Source organism: Drosophila miranda, assembly GCF_003369915.1.
Source record: "Drosophila miranda strain MSH22 chromosome Y unlocalized genomic scaffold, D.miranda_PacBio2.1 Contig_Y1_pilon, whole genome shotgun sequence".
Classification (NCBI taxonomy): domain Eukaryota; kingdom Metazoa; phylum Arthropoda; class Insecta; order Diptera; family Drosophilidae; genus Drosophila; species Drosophila miranda.
Window position 1 is genome coordinate 42,016,079 of NW_022881603.1, and position 19,912 is coordinate 42,035,990.

General features: G+C 46.5%; 2 protein-coding genes and 2 pseudogenes across 2 annotated transcripts; 2 read left to right on the forward strand and 2 right to left on the reverse strand.

Annotated features, from left to right (window-relative positions):
- The first annotated feature begins 1,098 nt into the window (after nt 1-1,098).
- Nucleotides 1,099-5,183, forward strand: LOC117191073. Its single transcript, XM_033396041.1, has 3 exons — nt 1,099-1,266; nt 1,340-2,701; nt 2,762-5,183. The coding sequence occupies exons 1-3, from the start codon at nt 1,222-1,224 to the stop codon at nt 4,808-4,810; spliced, it is 3,456 nt and encodes a 1,151-aa protein (XP_033251932.1). The 5' UTR covers nt 1,099-1,221; the 3' UTR covers nt 4,811-5,183.
- On the reverse strand, nt 5,157-8,223 carry LOC117191684 (annotated as a pseudogene).
- A 4-nt stretch (nt 8,224-8,227) lies between these two features.
- On the reverse strand, nt 8,228-10,859 carry LOC117191075 (DNA repair protein complementing XP-C cells homolog). Its single transcript, XM_033396044.1, has 2 exons — nt 10,430-10,859; nt 8,228-10,373 (listed from the first exon to the last, which is right to left on the reverse strand). Exons 1-2 carry the CDS (start codon nt 10,621-10,623, stop codon nt 9,566-9,568), a joined length of 1,002 nt encoding a protein of 333 aa, XP_033251935.1. The 5' UTR covers nt 10,624-10,859; the 3' UTR covers nt 8,228-9,565.
- Nucleotides 10,860-10,931: 72 nt separating this feature from the next.
- LOC117191077 lies at nt 10,932-12,140 on the forward strand (annotated as a pseudogene).
- Nucleotides 12,141-19,912: the final 7,772 nt, after the last annotated feature.

Consider the following 19,912-nt stretch of genomic DNA (forward strand, 5'->3'; position numbering starts at 1 on the left):
TGAAAATTGAATAATTTTAAAGCAAAAATAGGGTGGTTTTTTTTTAATTTCAGAGGAAAGAAGAATTTACAATCAGTAATATTTTCCGCCATTTAAATCAAGTCGTTAATCTGTTTAAATAGAGGAGGGTTGAGTGGGCTAAGACAAATCCGCGCTTCGGATATCGATGTTTTGAGAGAAAAAACATCGATGTTTCAACTAACCATCGATGTTAACATGTTTAAAAACCTTCCCATTTGATTATATTATTATTATTGCGTTATTATTATACAAACAAATCTTAAAACTTAAAAATTGTGTTGTTGGAAGCTGTGTTGTATACGGTACATAAACCGTCTACAGTTTGGTCTTCGCAACTAGAATTTGAACCAGTTGGACTGCGGAGTGGGTATCCTACGGTGCGCAAAATGAGGATCTGAAGAAACGGCGTCAGCCTCTGATGATTGCGATGGGAAAATTAGTGACAGGCAGTTGTGGTTGTTTCTGATACTGAGTTTTATTGAACAAATGCATCTCCTTATATAGCTAGCAGTGGTACTTTTATTGTATGGAAAGGAACGCACAGGCTCCATGTGAGTGTATTATTAGATAGGGTGCACTTACTCTGTGCGGGGGTTACTTTTCAGTGCATTTACTTGGGTACTTGGCAGCAATAAAGTAAATAGTTTATTGCTTCATCCTTTTTGGTGGGTTCGAGTTTACAAGTCCAATTGTCTATTCTTAGTTGCTAATGTAATTTTCGTGTCGTCATATTCATTCACATGAAGTGACATGGACAATTGTATTTATGAGTATTTGTGTATGAGATTGTACTGTATATTCTGTAATATTAATAAGGTATATGTCTGTGACTGAACAGTACTCTTCGTACCTTCCCAAACACACAACGAGCTGCCTTCGAATGATGTTAACGGCGTTCGCAGTTTCATATTTAAACAAATGTATACCATCTATAGTAAATTTGATTCATTTTAAGTCAAATATGTTTACTTACTTTGGCATTGCAATGATATGAAATTAAACTACTGATGTTTTGCAAAACATCGATGCATCACTCAACATCGGTAGCAGCAAAAACATCGGAAAACTTCAGTAAACATCGGCACATCACTAACAACAGCTCTACTTGCGACCTCTCGATTCGCTCCAAAGCAGTCAAATACAAACAAAAGGAAAAATGAAAATAATGGAAACAAGTTAGTCGCAAAGTGCAACAACAAGATGCCAGGCATTTGCCCCAGAGAGGCTGTGAGAGTTAAAGTGAAGGTGAGTAGCAAGAGGGCCAGCGAGACAACAAAGGCCACTGCTTCGCGTTTATCACATTTCACATTGGTTGCAGAAATGCGAGTCGACCACCAGACCAGAGTGGCGAAAGTTTTCGGTAGATCCCCAGATTACAACTTTGGAGGTTCTGTACTCTTTGCTCGCCAAGGCGTTTGACGTCAAGTCGGACTTCTCCATTAAATACAAAGCCTTTGATCCGGCTGGCAATGAAATTTACTTGGCCGTCCGCTCTGATTGGGACCTCGATGCGGCGTTTCTTCGAATACACAACATTTCCATACAGACGGCCTCGGAGCCCTGTTTGATGCTGCAGATCGATGTGAAACCGTTCACACTGGTAAGGGAGTGCGAGACGGAGTCACCCGCAACCACCAGCCGATCAAGCAGCATTACATCATCGACACTCTCTGCCACCCCAAGTGGGGGGAGTGCTAGTGGTGGCGGTCATGCATCTGCCCGGGAGCTGGTGTCGCCGCTGCAGTCGTTGGGAGTCTCGCAGAAATATGTTCAACACATGCAGACGAAGCTGCCTGGTCTCATCATGAATCACATGGAAAAGACTTTTTCGATCGTTCAGAAGGCATTCAATTTGTCCGAGGAACACATGGCCAATCTTCCGTCTCGACCTCCCATGTGCGACAGCGAATTTCGCTTGTTCCTAGATGCTCTAGGCCAGATCCAGCGCAAGGATGAGTTGCACAAGGTGATCTTCCTGGGCGGGATCGATCCTAGCCTTCGCCGCGTTGTGTGGAAGCACCTGCTTAATGTCTATCCAGGCGGGACACATGGACTGGCCTTGGATGGGCATCAGCGTATGGAGTTTATGCGGCGCAAGTCGGAGCAGTACTGCAGGCTTAGGGACACATGGAAGGCGGCCATTAAACGGGGAAGTGTGGTCGGAGAACTCGCCTACGTAACTAGCATGGTAAAAAAGGATGTCCTCCGCACGGACCGACTGCATCCGTTCTACGCCGGCAGCGACGACAATCAGAACATTGCATCGCTTTTCAACATCCTCACCACCTACGCCCTGAACCATCCCTCGGTCAGCTATTGTCAGGGAATGTCGGATATAGCCTCGCCCCTTCTGGTCACCATGAACGATGAAGCCCAGGCCTACATATGCTTCTGTGCCATTATGTCTCGAGTCCGCGGTAACTTCATGCTAGACGGCATCGCGATGACGCAGAAGTTCGCACACATAACAGAGGCACTAAGCTTCTACGATCCCGAGTTCTGGGAGTACCTCAAGTCGCAGCAGGCAGACGATTTACTCTTTTGTTACCGTTGGCTGCTGCTCGAGCTGAAGCGGGAGTTCCCATTCGAGGATGCGCTGCGCATGCTGGAAGTACAATGGAGCTCGCTCCGTTATGGCAGCAATCCCAGTAGCGAAATGGAGCTTCAGTTGTTTGAGAAGGTTTGTGAATATAAAATATATTTAGCTGATTTATTCAAATTCGAAATGGGCATCTTGCAGGAATTCTTGGCCATTGCGGATGCCTCAGTGCCCTGCAGTGCCAGCACGTTCTCCAGCTCCTACAGCGCGACGCCGACCAGTCCTTCTTATCTATTAAACAAACCGCGAGAGAATCCTTACACAAAGGTCTGTGCACTGCGCCGTCAGAGCTCGTCCGCATCTCTCAGCTCGTTAAGCTCTTCCCTCGGGGCCAGCGGCCATGCTCTGGACAGCACGAAGCGGTTGAATTACAGTCTGGACGACAATATGTCTCGTCATGCGGGGGCAGCTGCTCGTCGTCAGCGACGTACTTCTGCCAAAGTGCACCAAAGCCTAGACGAGTCCAAAATGCTGGCGCTGATTGAGGGGGCCACGGAAAGCACAATCGTTCAGTCTGTGCAAAAACTAACTGCCGGCGAGGATTCCGAGGAGGATGATGATGTATTTGATAGGAAGGACTCCCCGCGTTTTCTTGAAACGAATCCTTTTAAAGATGATGCCCAAAAGGCCCCATGCGCGGAAAGCCCAAAATCAGCCTCTCCAGGACGGGGCTTCCTGTGCAGTTCATCCTCATCTTGCAACTTGGACGAGGCACCGCAGGGCCCCGTGGGACAAAAGCCACAGCAAAATAACATTTTATCCGTAAGCTATATCATTGCAAAGCAATTGGCATCGAATGCCAGTCACTTCAGCGAGAGTGTAAAGCGCGTCAGTAGCGGCAGTCACTTCAAGGACCTCATGGAGAAGCTTGCATCGACGAGCCGCATTGGTATTCCGTTCAATGAAGATGGCGAGACTGCCATCTCCGGTAATGGCGAAAGCCAGATGCCGCCTAAGCTCGTCAAGAACTTCAACGAATTTCTCAATTTCGCAACAATCAATAAGAACCGCATCTCAGATCGAATTGCCAATCAGCAGTTTTTGGGCGAAAAGCGGTCTCCCCCAGACTCTACTTCGCTCTCCAAGCCGCTGGTTCAGTTGACCAAAGCCGGACTGGGAGGGTCCCTCGATGAGTCCGACTCTTCTTCGCTGCCAGATACTAGTTGGAGCGCCTCAACAGCGGCCACGGCCATACAACAGGCGCAAGACTTGAGCAGCTACAACGTGCAGCTGGAGTTGGAGAACATCTCGCCGGGACTCCGCACTCCGGACCTGCAGCAGAGGGAACCGGGAGACCGGGTGCCAGAGGTGAGAAATACCAGCGGCTGCACACCCGACCAGGAGCCAGACCAGGATCAAGAGTATTATCCCATGACAAACGCAATAACACGTGAGCTGCGTCTGGAGGCGGAAAACTTGGATCGCCAAGTGTTCGGCCTCCCCTTCACGGAGAGCACAAAACGGCCGATGGATTCAGACGCCATAGAGTACGAAGTGCTGGACAAGGACACGCTGGACATGGTAGATGATCTTAAGGAGAACGAGATCATAACGTGTCCCGACGTCAGCGAACTGCACATGCGACGTCGCCAGCGACTAGCGGCCACCAAGAGCAACAGCGTCCAGCTGAACGTCCGCACCTTCAATCCGTTCATCGACGAGAGCCAGCTGCTGCTGGATGGGCATAGTCCGCTGGGAATGCGCAACAGCAGTAGCCTGCCAGAGGTGATCCTGCCCATCTCAACAGAGCCGAATTTGGTGGAAGTATCCCCGCTTGTGGAGATTGCCACAAATGCCGACGACGAGAGCGCGTTCACACATTCGCCACAACGAACGGGCAATCTGAATGGAATCGCCGGAACACTTGGCACCACGACGGCGGCACTGCCTCCGCCGTCAGAATTCGGCGGTGGCAATTCCTTCCTGATGTTCCTTTGCCTTACCCTGCTGCTGCAGCACCGCAACACCATCATGAAAGCGGGAATGGACTACAACGAGATTGCGATGCACTTTGACAAGATGGTGCGCAAGCACGACGTTACACGCGTTCTCAACCAAGCCAGGCGAATGTATGTCGAGTATTTGAAGGCCCAGAGCTGTTTGCAGCATCAGCAGACGACCAGTGCGACACCGTCTCCGGGCAACCCCGTGTCGACAGGCAGGCATTCGGCTTCGACCTTGCCTGCATAGGTTTAGGCAGCAGTGAAACTTGACCGAAATTCCCATTGATTCTGACAGGCAATCGCCTTAGTTTACTAGTGTTCCGATGCATTCCATGCTCTTGTAGAGACTTGACTACCACTACACTGCTTACTATGTGATATTCGATGAGATACAATTGACGACGCCTGGAAGAGTCGGAGCCCAATTACTGTTTTTCCTTTCCTCTATATATTCAAACGTTCGTCGTCGATGTCTTTATACTTACTCAGTTAACGAAAAGACGTTTTGTAAATTAACTGATACCAAATAATAATATACGATTGATTATGCATATGTAAAGCTACCGAAAATCAAATACTAAACAGTCGCTAAATAAATGAATTCGAAAGAAAGAAATTAATCGCACAGTTTATTTAAATAAAACATAATTTGGAGCTCGAAACTGAGACAAAGAAGGAATTCAATCGACACGAAAACACAAAGAAAATTAAACATTCAGAAATTATACTTCCTCTTGAGACGCTCGCGTATAATCAGACCCTTGATGAGCTTCTTCCAATTGCCAAAGACTCGGGTCTCGTACTTCTCCTGCTCTTTGCGCGCCTGCTCCTGCTGATCTTCTTCCCAAGCCGCACAGACCACTTCGCGGAACTCTTGTGGAAGTCAAAGCCGATCACTGCATTTGCACAATCAATGTTCAGCTTCTTGCAAACGCGCATCAGTCCCGGAACTGTCGACAAACGAAAAATACACGATAAATAAAATAGAAAGAGAATTATGGCGTGGTATCCCCACGGCTAATGGAACTTACGCCTCAGGTGCACCGTCTTCTTGGGAAGCATGCAGGCCTTGAATAGCTCCACATTGCCGTAGGCATTGCGCGGCACAATGCCGTTCTCCGCGTTGGGAGGTTCGTAGTCCTGTGTTTGCCAGTAGCCGCATATCTCGAGTGGCTGGTCTTTAATAACTGAGCGCGTGAGCTGGCAGAGCATATACATTACATTAGTCACTGACGCTGCTCGATTTCGATATGTAGGTGCCTACCTTATCCCACTTAGGACGCGCCTTGACAATCTTGTAGGGCTGCTCACCCAGCTTCACGACGCGGGCGCTCTTGAGCCAGATTTCCCGGGAGTGTAGAAGATGCACACAATCTCTGGAGTAGACAGCTTCCCCACGTATAAAGCCAAGAGTCGGCGCATCTGCCGGATAGAGGCCCTGAAACTTCAGAAGGTGCCGTTCGAGAACATACAGCGGATGATTTTTGAATTCGGCTATGGACTTGGGAAGGGGCTTCTCCGAGTGTATGCGCCGCAGCTGCTCATCCTCGCAGATGTCCCTTTTGGTGCGACGACCCAGATACGGAGCGATGGTTTCATCGATCCAGCACTTTTCAACGCGTGCCTTTCGAACGAAGGAGCTCCAATTGGCGCAGTAGCGAGCGGTCACATCCTTCAAACTCAGATCATCCTGGAAAGCAAATACGTAGGCCAGTCCTGGAGATGCATTTTTCTGCAAGGGCACGATGTTAACATATCTGATGGCTCTGGAATATTATGTCTTACCCTGATGGTGTCTACGCAGTGCAACTTTAGCTTCACCAAGTCAATGCAGATCCACTGCTCCTCCACCTCGGACCAGACCTCAACCCACATGTCGGATGCGTCAGGCCTGGGCTTGCCTTTTGAGCCGCTCTCATCGTATGTGGACAAGACTCGCCTGTCCTTGTGCAACTTTTCCACTGCCTTGGGCAGAACCGGCGCTTTCTTCACTGGCCTGGCTGGCTCAAATACTTCGTCGGAGTCGGGCGACCTATGTAGCTTCTCCAACTTCAGACGCTTCTTGGCCACTGGCAGGTCGTCGGCGCCATCTAACTGCGGTATGGCCTGTTTTCCGATCTTCGGCTGTCGAGTCCGAAGCTGCCGTCCAGGAGCCGTTCTGGCCCCAGCCCCAGCCTCAGCCTCTTGACTCTTGGTAAGCGCCTGGCTCGGAGTGCTATCTGCTCTTGCTGCGCCAGATTTACCCGTTAAAAAGTGGGTGAGATGTGGACCTTTGGCGACTTGCTACGCGACCGTGTTTCTCGCGTACCTAGCTGCTGCTTATGCTGCGGCTGATGCTTGTCTGTGGGATTTGCGTTCTCGGCATCACTGTGCTTGGCATTCTGCAGTTTGGCTTTTGAAAAGACCAGTTTAGGAATGACGGGGGATCCGACCTTCTGCGGGGACCCCACTCTGTTCTTTTGCAGAGCTGCAGGTATTGGCCTTTCAGCTGCTTTGCGCGTTCGTCCTGCTACTGGGGAGAACGAATTGTCAGGAGCCAACCTGGATTTCTTACTCTCGTCCGCGGCCGCCATTCCTGTAACCGTGCTGGCACGCTTTAGCGCAGACAACTGCGGCCTGGCTGCTTTCGAAGTACTTGGTTTTTCCTCGAAGACACATTTTTCGGACTTTGGGTGCGCTTTAAGACCACTTTTAGGAGGGCTTGCGACCACGTCAGTGCCCGCTCTGGTTCCTTCTTGACTATCCTGGACTTTGCGATGGGACTACTTATGTCTTCAGCCTCTTTTTTGGCCGGTTTAGCTGCACCGCTTTCCTTCTTGACACTTTTTAAACTGCATGAACTGGGATTCGGCCCTTTAGGTTCTGTTGGGGAGCCCAGCTTTGGCTTGCTAGTGTTCATTACACTGCTCACCCCCTCGGGCTTGGCCTTGGCAGCACCTTTGCGCTCCGTCGTTTCGTCACCGGAGTCGCTCTTATCATCGGAGTCGACCGTCTGATACCGATTCTTATTCGTTTCATTCGACTTCAGCTTGATGGGAATTAGGTCACTGGCTGCCGGCCGCAACGGCATTGGCTGTAGATTGACGATCAGCCGGCAGTGCATGCCCATACCTCGCGCAAGAACAATAAATATGAAGATCATATCCTGCTTGCAGCGAGCTTCCTTACGCGAGATTTGAGTCAGCAGCTCTTTGACAATGCCCTGCTTGGTACCCGCCGTTCGCTCGGGATACAAGTGGGGGCTCAGTAGTTTGATGGCAGTTTTGAACCAGGTGACAAGGGATTGCAGATACTTCAGCTCGGTGCCGCGCTCCGTGGGATAGGCATTCCTGCTGGGCAGCAGCTTCAATACCCCGTTCATTAGCTCGGAGTCGCCCAGCAGGCGATTGTACAGCATGCTGCGGGTCATTTGGGCAAGCAGACTGACCTTGTGCTGCAGCTGATATCGATCCTTAATGTCGCGGTTGAGGGGACGCTTGAGCGCCATCTCCAACTCGTGCTGGGTCTTCTGCTCCTTGGTAAGTTCCGCGTCTGGAATGGGAAGTGGGGTACAATGAGGATGTGGCGACACTGGCGAAGTGGGGGCTTACATTAAGGCTATTTATTATAGGGGCCTGGATAGCACACCACCCCCGAGAGCATACAGCAGACCAGAGCCATTAACTCCTTTTAACATTTGCTTTTATTTTATTACATCATTTAAAGTGCGGTTTTAAGATTAATACTGAATTACGAATTACTGAATTAATATTACAATCAACATTCCATTCACTTAATTGCGCTAAAATTACGGACTCATTAGTAACTTATTCTTTTATTAATTCTGTTTTTCTTACTCTGCTTTCTGCATTCAGAATTCACTCTGCAGATGCTATGCGATGCTAATGCTAAATACTCTGTGGAATGGCCATAATTTTGCTAAAGTAAATTCGTTAAACATCAGTTCTAATCGGTTAGGTTAGCTATTTGTTGTTCATTTGTTTGAAACACTTGAAATTGCCATAAAGTAACTACACAAATGTTTTGCACTCTGCACTCTGCTCACTGCACATTAATTATTATTTGCATTTTAAATTTCAATCTGCTTGAATTCTGGACTTTGCTTTTGTCTCAACGCAAACTTCACACTCCCCAAAACAATCATATGTACTGCTATTGTATAGTATGTATGTATGTATGTAAATGCAGTTTGTATAAAGTATTCATAATTAGTGAGTGGCCTTTATTGCATATAATCGTGGTTCTGTATACTCGTGTGTGCAGACATTTAAACCACATTTAGATACAAAAATTCAACAGTATTTTAATTCTCTTTCAGATGTCACCCCATCCCCATCCCCATGGCCATTTAACCCCCCATTCTTTTACACTGAACTCATGGATATCGAAGAGATTTTAAGTGTTCTGTTTGTTTCCAGAAGCCTCTATAGCACAGTAATTGAACTTTCGATTTCGTTTTCATAGTAGGTTCTTGGTTAGGCCCGCATAAGTGGCGCAGAGATGTACAGATTCCGAATGCACGGGGTTTATACAATACATAAATCACGAACTGTGTCGGCTTGACGTCGGCGCGACGGGCCAATACCTTTCACAGGTTATCATCAGGAGTTATTGTTAGTTTGGGTTAAAGCAAAGCACTCTCAACAAAAGCCATCTACTGGGGTGAAATTTTGGGGAATGTGTTAGGCTAGTTCTTCAGTCTGATCGACTAACAATATGTTACAGTAAATAGGTACATACTATATATCGAAGAGATACGACTACATAGCTTCATTCCGTTCCTTACGTCTGTGAGTAATTTCTATTTTCACTCGAATAAATACAATTAAAGTACAAAACAAAACTACAGTCTCATACAGAGCAATTTGGAAGCTTTTGTTTTTCAGATACCAGGATGCCATCCTATTAACACCATCGAGCGCCACAACCAACTTTCATAAGCATGCTCCAAACGCGACACGCGACAAGCCACACGCCACTAGCCTTCTGTAGCGTAGACAAACTACTTGTATTTCCTCCTCCCTGCCACTTCCTCAAAATCGGAGTCGTCTGTGTCTTGAGCAGCAGCTACCACAGTGGACACGGGCCGCGTCTTGGTGTGTCGCTTTATGCGCGTCGACTTGGTCTTGCTTAGACGAGGCGGTCCGTCCATGGGAGGCGGCGGGGCCTCTGCTGCAGCTCGTCGGCCTGCTCGCTCCTCCTTCACCTCGTCCTTATCAGATTCTATAGCCTTAGCGTAGTTCTGATTTGGATTTTCGCCCAATGCAAGCAGTGCATTGACATCCATTGTTGCGGCGCGGTTTTTCGGCGATGCGGCTGTGACGGCGCGTCTGGCCAGTGCATCCCTGGTGCGCTCCAGACTGTTGGCATTCTCTAGGAGCCCGCGGAAGTCAAACGCATTGGTCGCTTTGTCCTCGACGCTGCTGTCGTTATCCTCGGAACCGGAGTCGGAGAGAATTTTAACACCTGCATTGCAATCGAATTGCGGCGCTGGCGATTTATCCTTTGACGGTGGCTGAGCCGAAAAGAAGCTCGAGCGCAGATCGAGGTCAGCAGGATTCACCAAATAGTCCTCCACGCTGGATTCACTGCTGGAATCAGCATACTGCCGATCCTGTGAACCGCTTTCATTGGGCGTTCTTGCGTTTTTTGAACCCGACGCTGATGGCGAGTTCTGCTGAGAGGGTGAAGTTTGAAACGTTTTGGGCGGCGGCCGGTACTTGTTGTACAGCTTTGAGCGCAGAGATTGCCCACTTGGCTTGCGCTTCTTTACTGAAGCTCCCTTTATGCCGCTCGGCGGTTTCTGATCCCTGCAGAAGCACAGTGTTAACCAAAACGGACTGAATGTCCGTGAGTGCCTGCTTACCTCTTTTTTGATGCGCCCGCAGATGATCGGCCGCTAGGCCCTGCAGCACCAGCCGCCCCTGCTGCTTGCATCTCATCGAATTCGCTATCGTCGTCGTCCGATGATTCGCCTCCACGAGCATCTTTGTTGGGCTTCCACTCATCTTCGCTGGCAGAGAAGCCCTCGGACACCGAGTCTTCTTCTTCGTCCGACATTGTTCGGACTGTTCCCGTTACTCCTGGGCGTTTCACATTTAGGTATAGAGCGTGGCCCTTACAGTTATTGATTTTAAGTGCGCAGTTCTGAAGTCACGATTTCGAAAGACCAAGTCTTGCGTCTTTTATACTGTAGTTCAGGTAGTTTCATTTAGGTAATTAATCTAATTAATTAATTAATTACGATTAACCTGCGCTTGCTATTTCAATAACAATTTAAGCAAGTTGCGAAATTTACATTTACGCGGTTGCCAAAACGAAGAGGGCGAAAACAGCGAATCAACACAGCAGTGCTGGTAAACTCCAGCGATAATATCGAGTTGAATTTATTGTAAGTGTAAATTATTCTGAGAAATTAGAATGAACTATTTTTATTGAAATTTAGCTTAAGCTGGGGAACAAGTGTTTTTATTTTTAATTGTCTTGCAAACACAAAATCAGACAGCACATATATTACCTTGTGGCACTACTATTTGATTCGATACAAAAGGTGCAGCACTAGTTTTGTGTGTTTTACAGCACTTGTATATAATATTGTTTACTACGTTGATTTTTGTTGCAAAGCAAATGAATTCAGCTGGAGACGAATTGCATCCAAACTGGTTGGCACTAAACACTTTGCCGCTACAACTGAAACGTTTCGTCCGAGCTGGCCAGATAGAATGCGCCCAGCAACCGATAAAAGACACCAAGCACAAAATTAACGGTCTGTTCGGAGCTGATGCACAGAAGTTCTATGAGGAAGTTTTGGACACACCAGCTACTAGTAGAGCCATTCCCACACACACACATAAGAAGTCAAATGGATCCGGGAGGGATCCACTGCTGCCGTTCGACAAGAGCAAGTTCTTCCGCTACGCCATCAGCAACAAGGTGGAGGAGATGTCTCAAATGCTCATCACAGACGTCTATGGTTGGACGGCACTTATGATGGCTGCATGTGAGGGTGCCAAGGATGCGGTAGCATGGCTTCTACATAATGGGGCGCACGCAGATGTCCGAGACAAATCTAATAACACGGCTCTCACACTGGCCATGCTGAAAGGTCATAGGGAAGTAGTACAAATTCTAGAAACTGCACCCAATTCAGAGAAAGCTGATATACCGGAAGAAATAGCCGACGACCCGACAACGCCCTTCCATTGTCGTATCTGCAAAAGAAACTACAAGGAGACACCGTGGAATGTTCATGAAACCTCCACCGTGCACCAGTTCAATATGAAAGCTTTTCCGCCCCACAAGCTGGAAAAGTTCAACATATCTTCCAAAAATCGTGGCCTGCAGCTAATGGTCAAGCAGGGCTGGGACCGAGAGCACGGGCTGGGACCTAACCACGGGTTACACATTTCAAAGCATTCGACACGAATGCAACAAGGAGAAGGGGTCCAGTGACTCAGCAGCGACGCACTCGTCAAGATATGCAGCGTGAAAAAGTGCGAGACTGGAAGCGTAATCGACGCCTTCGCAATGAATTAAATTAAGTCAAAATGCATAATAAATACAATGCTGAACTCGAACTCTACCTGTGAGATGAATTCGCGGCTGAAAATATCTTTATCTGCGTTTGAAAGACAATGAGCGGTGTTTTGCAGCACTGACTAATGCAGCTGACTAACAGCTGATTCAGAAGTAATTAAATATTTTAAATGAAAGGTTTTGCATTTAACATGTTTCAAAATGTAATGCCATTTTAATAGTGGTACTTAAAAACAAAGTAGGTGTTTTTCTGTTCAATTGCAATCAACAGCTGATGGTTGACATCAAAGAGACAACTTTCACACTTAGACTCGTTTCGCTCTTTCCAACCTATGCATCTCCATGGATATGCTGTTGCATGTATCCTCTCTCTTCGTGTATTTGACTAGGACACCACAACAGTAGGCCAGCAGTAAGTTGACACCGTTTTGCTTTGCGCCTGCGCCCTGGGCCTTGGCTCTCCTCTCGTGCGTCCTGGTCCTGGCTGGTATATAAGGAACTTGTACGAGTCCGCTCCCTGAGTTCTATTCGGCCTGCAGCACGGTGTACTGTGTCAAGTCCTTTTCTGTCGCTATCCTGACATCTACGGCCGCAAACGGAGCGCCATAAAAATAATTCACTCAGTGTGCGTGTTTTAAAGTTGTTCATGGCCTAATTACGCGAGAGCGGCGGGAAGTGTGGGCCGCGCGAAGGTCAGCAGTGCGTTCCTGTTAGCCAAACTGCAGATAAATATTTAACGCTGCCTGTTCCTGAAACACCCAGGAGCGAACTTCATTTCATGGCATCATAGCTGGCTTTTATGGTTTTGCCGCTCATTAGCAAAGTGTGAAATAGTGCGATGGTCTGGCAGCGCTGCTGCGATCAACACGAACAGCTGTTCAGTGTGTGTGTGTGTGTGTGTTGTGTAGCTGTGGACTGGCTCTCATAATTGTTGTTGGTGCTCCAACGTGTTCGGTTCGTAAACGAAAGCCTGGGGGCCAAAAATTATTCCCAATAAACGTATAAAAGTGCCGACGTCTTTCTAGCAATTGATCTCCGCGTTCGAAAACTCTACGGTGCCCTGTGGCCGGCCAGTGAAGTGCGACGCGTGTGTGTGTGTCCCAGCCAATAAAAAGTGACGGTCGGCGGAAATTACGCAAATTGCGAGCAACAAAACCCACCCATTGCTCAATTTCTCCATGCTTCCATGTCATCGCCCGCGGGCGCCATAGGACTCGCATCTCGATAGGAAGAAGCCCGTAGCAGTCGCGGGGACTCGTGTAGTGGAGGGCGCAATAGATAGAATAAATATATATTTTTCCCTTTATGGTTTATTTCTGTGATTTGTTTGGTTTGCATTGGACGTGTATATTTCCGCGGCCTATCTGTCTCTCTCTCTCTCTCCCTCTGTTTCTCTGTCTCGATTTGTTTATCTCGCTCGATCGCCATATACTCGTGTACTCACGCAGCCTCCCTCTGTTCGGGATCCCGCTTCATTATCTTTTCTTGAAACTTGCAGTGCATTCTCTTCTCTCTTTCCTCTGAGAACTGTCAGAATTAATCAATTAATCAGAATAACCGAAGTGCAAGTGTCTTGAATAACATTTTAATTGACTGAGTGTCTGATGCAAGTGCTTTTTCTGGGAGAAACATTTACTCCTACCCTTAGTTTGCAACCGTATATCTTTAAAATCGTAAACCAAACAAATGAATACCAGATCGAAAAGAGCCATGGCGAAAATTCGTTTTGTTTATTGTTATAAAATAAACCCAAAGAACGGTACAAGATACCCACCCCACCCCACCCCACCCCACCCCACCCCACCCCATGGGGTGGCGAACAGCAATTAAAGCAATTACAACAATTATAAACAACAATAACGCAATGAGCGTTTGGACTTGAAAAACACACTTAATTGTGCCTGAACCGATCCAATAAGCTCATATTCGACATACATATAGACATATTCAAACAGGCCTTAAAACACGATTAGTGCCTGCAAGAACAGCCGCATCGGCGAATTCGTCCATTCAAAAACAGGTGTGTCTGCAACTTGTTTTGCCTGGATCTGTTAATTGACTTCTTGGAGTGCTTTCCCAAGGTAAGGCCCTCCGAGATAGGCACGGAAAAGTCTCCGCTCCAGTGTGGGAGTGTGTGTCGGTCGGTGTGTATTTAGCATAAATCTCTCTCCCTGGTGGAATTTCTAATATCACGAAGTTGTTGCATACCAAACGGTACTTGAATTGAGCAATTTGCCAGATCTTTTGGCATAAATTGCTGCTCCTGCTTCAAACGACGTTCATGTCTGGGGGATGCGCAGGGCCGAAAATGAACAAAAATTAACAAAACGGCATGAAGTTTGTTAGCAAGCTCGCAAATGCGTTGTGGCTTCAAGGGATAAAGAGCTTTTCGTATGGAAACAGCCCTGATTGACAGCCCCACATTATTCATTCACCAGAAGTATGCATGTACGAATGTACATGTGTAGCCTTCTTTAAGGCGCCCCAACTTTCCAGACAACTGCTTTCAAGGTCTCTCATATTTGAATATCTTACTCGTATATAAATTAGAACTTGTGAACAAACCCAACGGAGGGACGGAGGTATTCGTATGTGTGCGGACAATGTGTCTGCCGTTTTTTGCCCACGTCACGCAACAAAAACGAAAAACTCTTTCAACGCAACAGCCTTAACCGCACGAAGTGTCCTTTTTGTAGTCCCTTAATTGCTCCACGAAGGACTCGGCGGCAGAATTACACTGATAAAATAATAAGAAAGCTTTTGCTGGTGGCTCGCTGAACGGCTGAGCGACTGAGGGAACTGGCTTTACAACTGGCTTTTCACTGTTGCAAAAGTTGATTAGCCCTCGGGGACCGGAAAGGGTCAGCAGCGGAGTCAGCTTGATTGAATTTCTATAAAACGGTTAATTGAATCCTGATTACCGATTGTTCAGTTCTTCCCACGCACCAACGAACCACTAACCCATTCCATGGATAGGCACGGGAACGGGGACGGGGACGGGACTCTATCCCCCACATTTACGAGAATAAATCCGGCAATTTTTTCTAACATTCGATTGAGTTTCAGAGCGAATGTAGCGAAAGTGTCTCGAAAAGTGAAAGTATTTCATTGAGCGTGTAAAAGCCAAGCCAAATCTGAGTCAAAGCGACGGGCGGGAGGCCCGTGTGAGGACCCGAGGTCTTAAGGCTGCTTGTGGCAGCAACCAAGTCCACTGAAGCGAGAAATCGACTTAATGCATTAGACTAGAAGAGGAGAAGCGAAGGCAACACCGATATACGAGTAATATCGAAAACACTGGAAAGCTGCAGGTTTGTCAACGAAGCTATGGGGAAATGCAGAGGCGGCCAAGTGCCCTGCCCCCCAATCACTTTCGCATATTCATATCGTTCCATGGCTCAATTTCTCCATCTCTCCATCTCTCCATTGCTATGGAAGTTGATAAACTTGAGAATCCGACAACGATAGCAACGGAAAGACCAAAGTCAACAAGTAGCCTTAGAACACAGACAGAGACAGCATCACACACATATTACAGATACATCTGTAGATACAGATACAGACTTAAGAGGGGAGCCATGGAGCGGTACGTCAGTGACGGCGACAGGGCAAACACAAAATTCAAGGTTTCCGCTCGGACTAAAGAAAAGTTTCCTTACTAAGATAAAAACACTGAAAAATAAGCACCCACTCTACAGCAACCGAACTGCGTCACGGGGCATAAGATCTCTGCCGTTGGATCATTATATGGCGATGATTTATCTCACATAAGAGCTCTCCCGAATACCCAATCTGTGTTCGTGAGTCTGTTCCCACTACTTTTACTAGCTCTTTTGAATGAAAACCAGACCGACAAGTCAAACGTTTTTTGGCAGCATATTCTTGCTTCAGCAGATTCAGCAAATTGAAGGAAAGCAAGTGTGCGACTTGGGCACTTGAGTACATCAACACAGACTTTTGAATACAATACTCCTGGAATACCATACTCCTCAATAAGCAAATTCCTGATTTTGCAAAGTTGAATGAGATGACGATGACATTTTAGATTTTAGCTTTCAGCTTAGTCTTACCTATGCTCTTCGGATAACGGCCCAAGAAGTTTCCACAAATTTCCTTATCCCATTCTTAAATCCATAAAATCAGGAGCGAAAGTTCAGTCGTTGATCCAATACCTTGACTGGGTTGGAAAACCAAATTTCGCTGCATGAATCCCTTGATCTTCAGCAAAGAGCATAGCCTGAAGTCAAATCAAACACAGAGAATGCTCTGTCGTGATAAAATACTATCTAAAAGATAAGGCTGTAACACGTGCGCCTTATAAAGAAAACGCCACTGCGCACCATATAAACCACAGATTGCTTCTTTTTTGATATCCTGAATGGCCGGTTGAGCACCACACAAATATTGATGTCATCGTAAATGTAAGCCACATTAACACTGATGAATAAAATTATCGGATGTGAGTGACACCATAATATTGGATGTGTTTTGCACAAGCTGTCAAGAAAATGAATGCATTAAAAAGGTCCGAAAATTCCGATTCATAGGGCTACCATAAATCTGCACTATTACGTTTTTTATACCCGATACTCAAAATGAGTATTGGGGTATATTAGATTTGTGGTAAAAGTGGATGTGTGTAACGTCCAGAAGGAATCGTTTCCGACCCCATAAAGTATATATATTCTTGATCAGCATCAATAGCCGAGTCGATTGAGCCCTGTCTGTCTGTCTGTCCGTCTGTCCGTCCGTCCGTCCGTCCGTCCGTCCGTCCGTCCGTCCGTCCGTCCGTCCGTCTGTACGTCCCCTTCAGCGCCTAGTGCTCAAAGACTATAAGAGCTAGAGCAACGATGTTTTGGATCCAGACTTCTGTGACATGTCACTGCTACAAAAATATTTCAAAACTTCGCCCCGTCCACTTCCGCCCCCACAAAGGACGAAAATCTGTGGAATCCACATTTTTAAAGATACGATAAAACCAAAAACGCAGAATCGTAGAGGATGACTATATGTTATAGAGTGTAAAATCTCAACCAGATCGTATAATTATTATAGCCAGAATCAAGAAAACAATTTCATTCTTTCTCGCTCTGTCTCTCTCTAACACACAGGTTTCATGGTCGGTTTTGCCAATTGCAAAAGATGAGTTCAAGGATCTTAGAACCCATAAGAGCTAGAGCAACCAAATTTGGTATCCACACTCCTGTGATATCGGACCTTGACCGTTTTATGTCAAAATTTCGCCACACCCCCTTCCGCCCCCGCAAAGGACGAAAATCTGGGGCATCCACAAATCTCAGAGACTATTAACGCTAGAGTAACCATATTTAGTATCCGCACTCCTGTTAGATCTCACTATAAAACGCATATCTCAAAATTTCGCCCCACCCCCTTCCGCCCCCACAAAGGACGAAAAACTGTTGCATCCACAATATTGCACATTCCAGAAAAATAAAAACGCAAAATCATAGATAATGACCATATTTATCAGATTGCTGAATCTGGATCAGATCGGATCATTTTTGTAGCCAAAAGCAAGAAATTTCCCAATTCAGTGCTCGCTTCCGTGCTAGCATTATTCATTAGACATTCGTAAATAGAGGAATACTCGTCCGGATCGGACTAATGGGCTAGGAGTAGGGAGCAAGGACAAGTTGTAGGTTATATTTTAAGGATATTATTAGGATACACAATAATTATTGTAAACCAACCTCAAAAAGAAACGAGTGGGAACGTTGTGAGTTGCTGCGGACACCGCAACTCTACATTTATACCCGATACTTAGTCAGTATGGCTCTCCTCCGGCAGACGCCGCTAATATTAAACGACACGACAAAGAGTGCGTGCTAGAGAGACAGAAAATCAGTCTGAGCGTGACGTCGGGCGCTGCGTAGCCACTGCAAATTGATTTGTTCCTTTTGGCTATAAAAATTATCTGATCTGATCCAGATTCGGCGGTCTAAAAAATATGGTCATTATCTATGATTCTGCGTTTTTAGTTTTCTCGAATCTGCAATATTGTGGATGCAACAGATTTTCGTCTTTTGTGAGGGCGCAAGGGGGTGGGGCGAAATTTAGAGAAATACGTTTTATAGTGAGTTCTAACAGGAGTGCGGATACTAAATTTGGTTACTGTAGCGTTAATAGTCTCTGAGATTTGTAGATGCCCCAGATTTTCGTCCTTTGCGGGGGCGGAAGGGGGTGTGGCGCAATTTTGACACAAAACGGTCAAGGTCCGATATCACAGGAGTGTGGATACCAAATTTGGTTGCTCTAGCTCTTATAGGTTCTGAGATCCTTGAACTCATATTTTGCAATTGGCAAAGCCGACCATGAAACCTGTTTGTTAGAGAGAGACAGAGCGAGAAAGAATGAAATTGTTTTCTTGATTCTGGCTATAATAATTATACGATCTGGTTCAGATTTTGCACTCTCGAAGATATAGTCATCCTCTACGATTCTGCGTTTTTGGATTTCTCGTATCTTTAAAATTGTGGATGGCACAGATTTTCGTCCTTTGTGAAGTTTTGAAATATTTTTGTAGCAGTGACATATCACAGAAGTCTGGATCCAAAACATCGTTGCTCTAGCTCTTATAGTCTTTGATCACTAGGCGCTGAAGGGGACGGACAGACGGACAGACGGACGGACGGACAGACGGACAGACGGACAGACAGACAGACAGACAGGGCTCAATCGACTCGGCTATTGATGCTGATCAAGAATATATATACTTTATACCACAAATCTAATATACTCGTACCCCAATACTCATTTTGAGTATCGGGTATGAAAACACCAATGAACACCAGTACGACCCACATATACACACAGACAGGCAGAAACAAGACAACTCCAAACTGAAGTTCCACAAGTTTTGGGGGTCGGAAAAAACAGCTTGGGGAACAACAAGTGAAACAAAAACAAACCAAGGGACAATGTAAAAGCAGACTAACACACTTTTGTTCCCCCGATGATTGCACACCTTTTAAGGTCGGCCATTTATGCACTTTTTATACGAGTACCGTGCCTGATAGACGATAGTTTATAGTCTATTTCAAAATTTCGCCACACCCCCTTCCGCCCACGCAACGGATGAAAATCTGGGGATATTCACAAATCTCAGAGACTATTAAGGCTAGAGTAACCAAATTTGGTATCCGCACTCCTGTTAGATCTCACTTTAAAACGTATATCTCAAAATTTCGCCCCAACCCTTTCCGCCCCCACAAAGGACGAAAATCTGTTGCATCCACAATATTGAGGATACGAGAAAACTAAAATCGCAGAATCATAGATAATGATCATATCTATCAGATTGCTGAATCTGGATCAGATTAGATCATTTTTATAGCCAAAAGGAACAAATCAATTTGCACTGGCTACGCAGCCCCCGACGTCACGCTCAGACTGACTGTAGGTCATTCAGCCCCAGCTTCGTGACTTTTCCTGGCACGTGATTAACTTGCCTTAATGCCGCCAGTTCAGTGCTGGCCCTGTGCCATGCAAATGACCATGGTCCGATCCGGTCCGGTCAGGTCCCGTCCGGTCGGGGCCTGCCAGGCTCGGCCGAGTGCTTACGGCGTGTTTGCATGTTGAAAATACTTTCAGTTTTTTTTGTGGCACTCATAATTGTAACCTGTTGTTGCCACAGCTTTAACGCGACGCTCCGTCGCCTGCAGCCGGCATTTCAAATCCGTGCATTCAGATCCAATATTCGCCTTGGATAATAAATTAGCAAATAGCCGGGGGAGCACACGGGAGAGGAGCAGCAGACAATCAAAGTCAGCTGCAGGAATGATTGAGGGCGAACCGC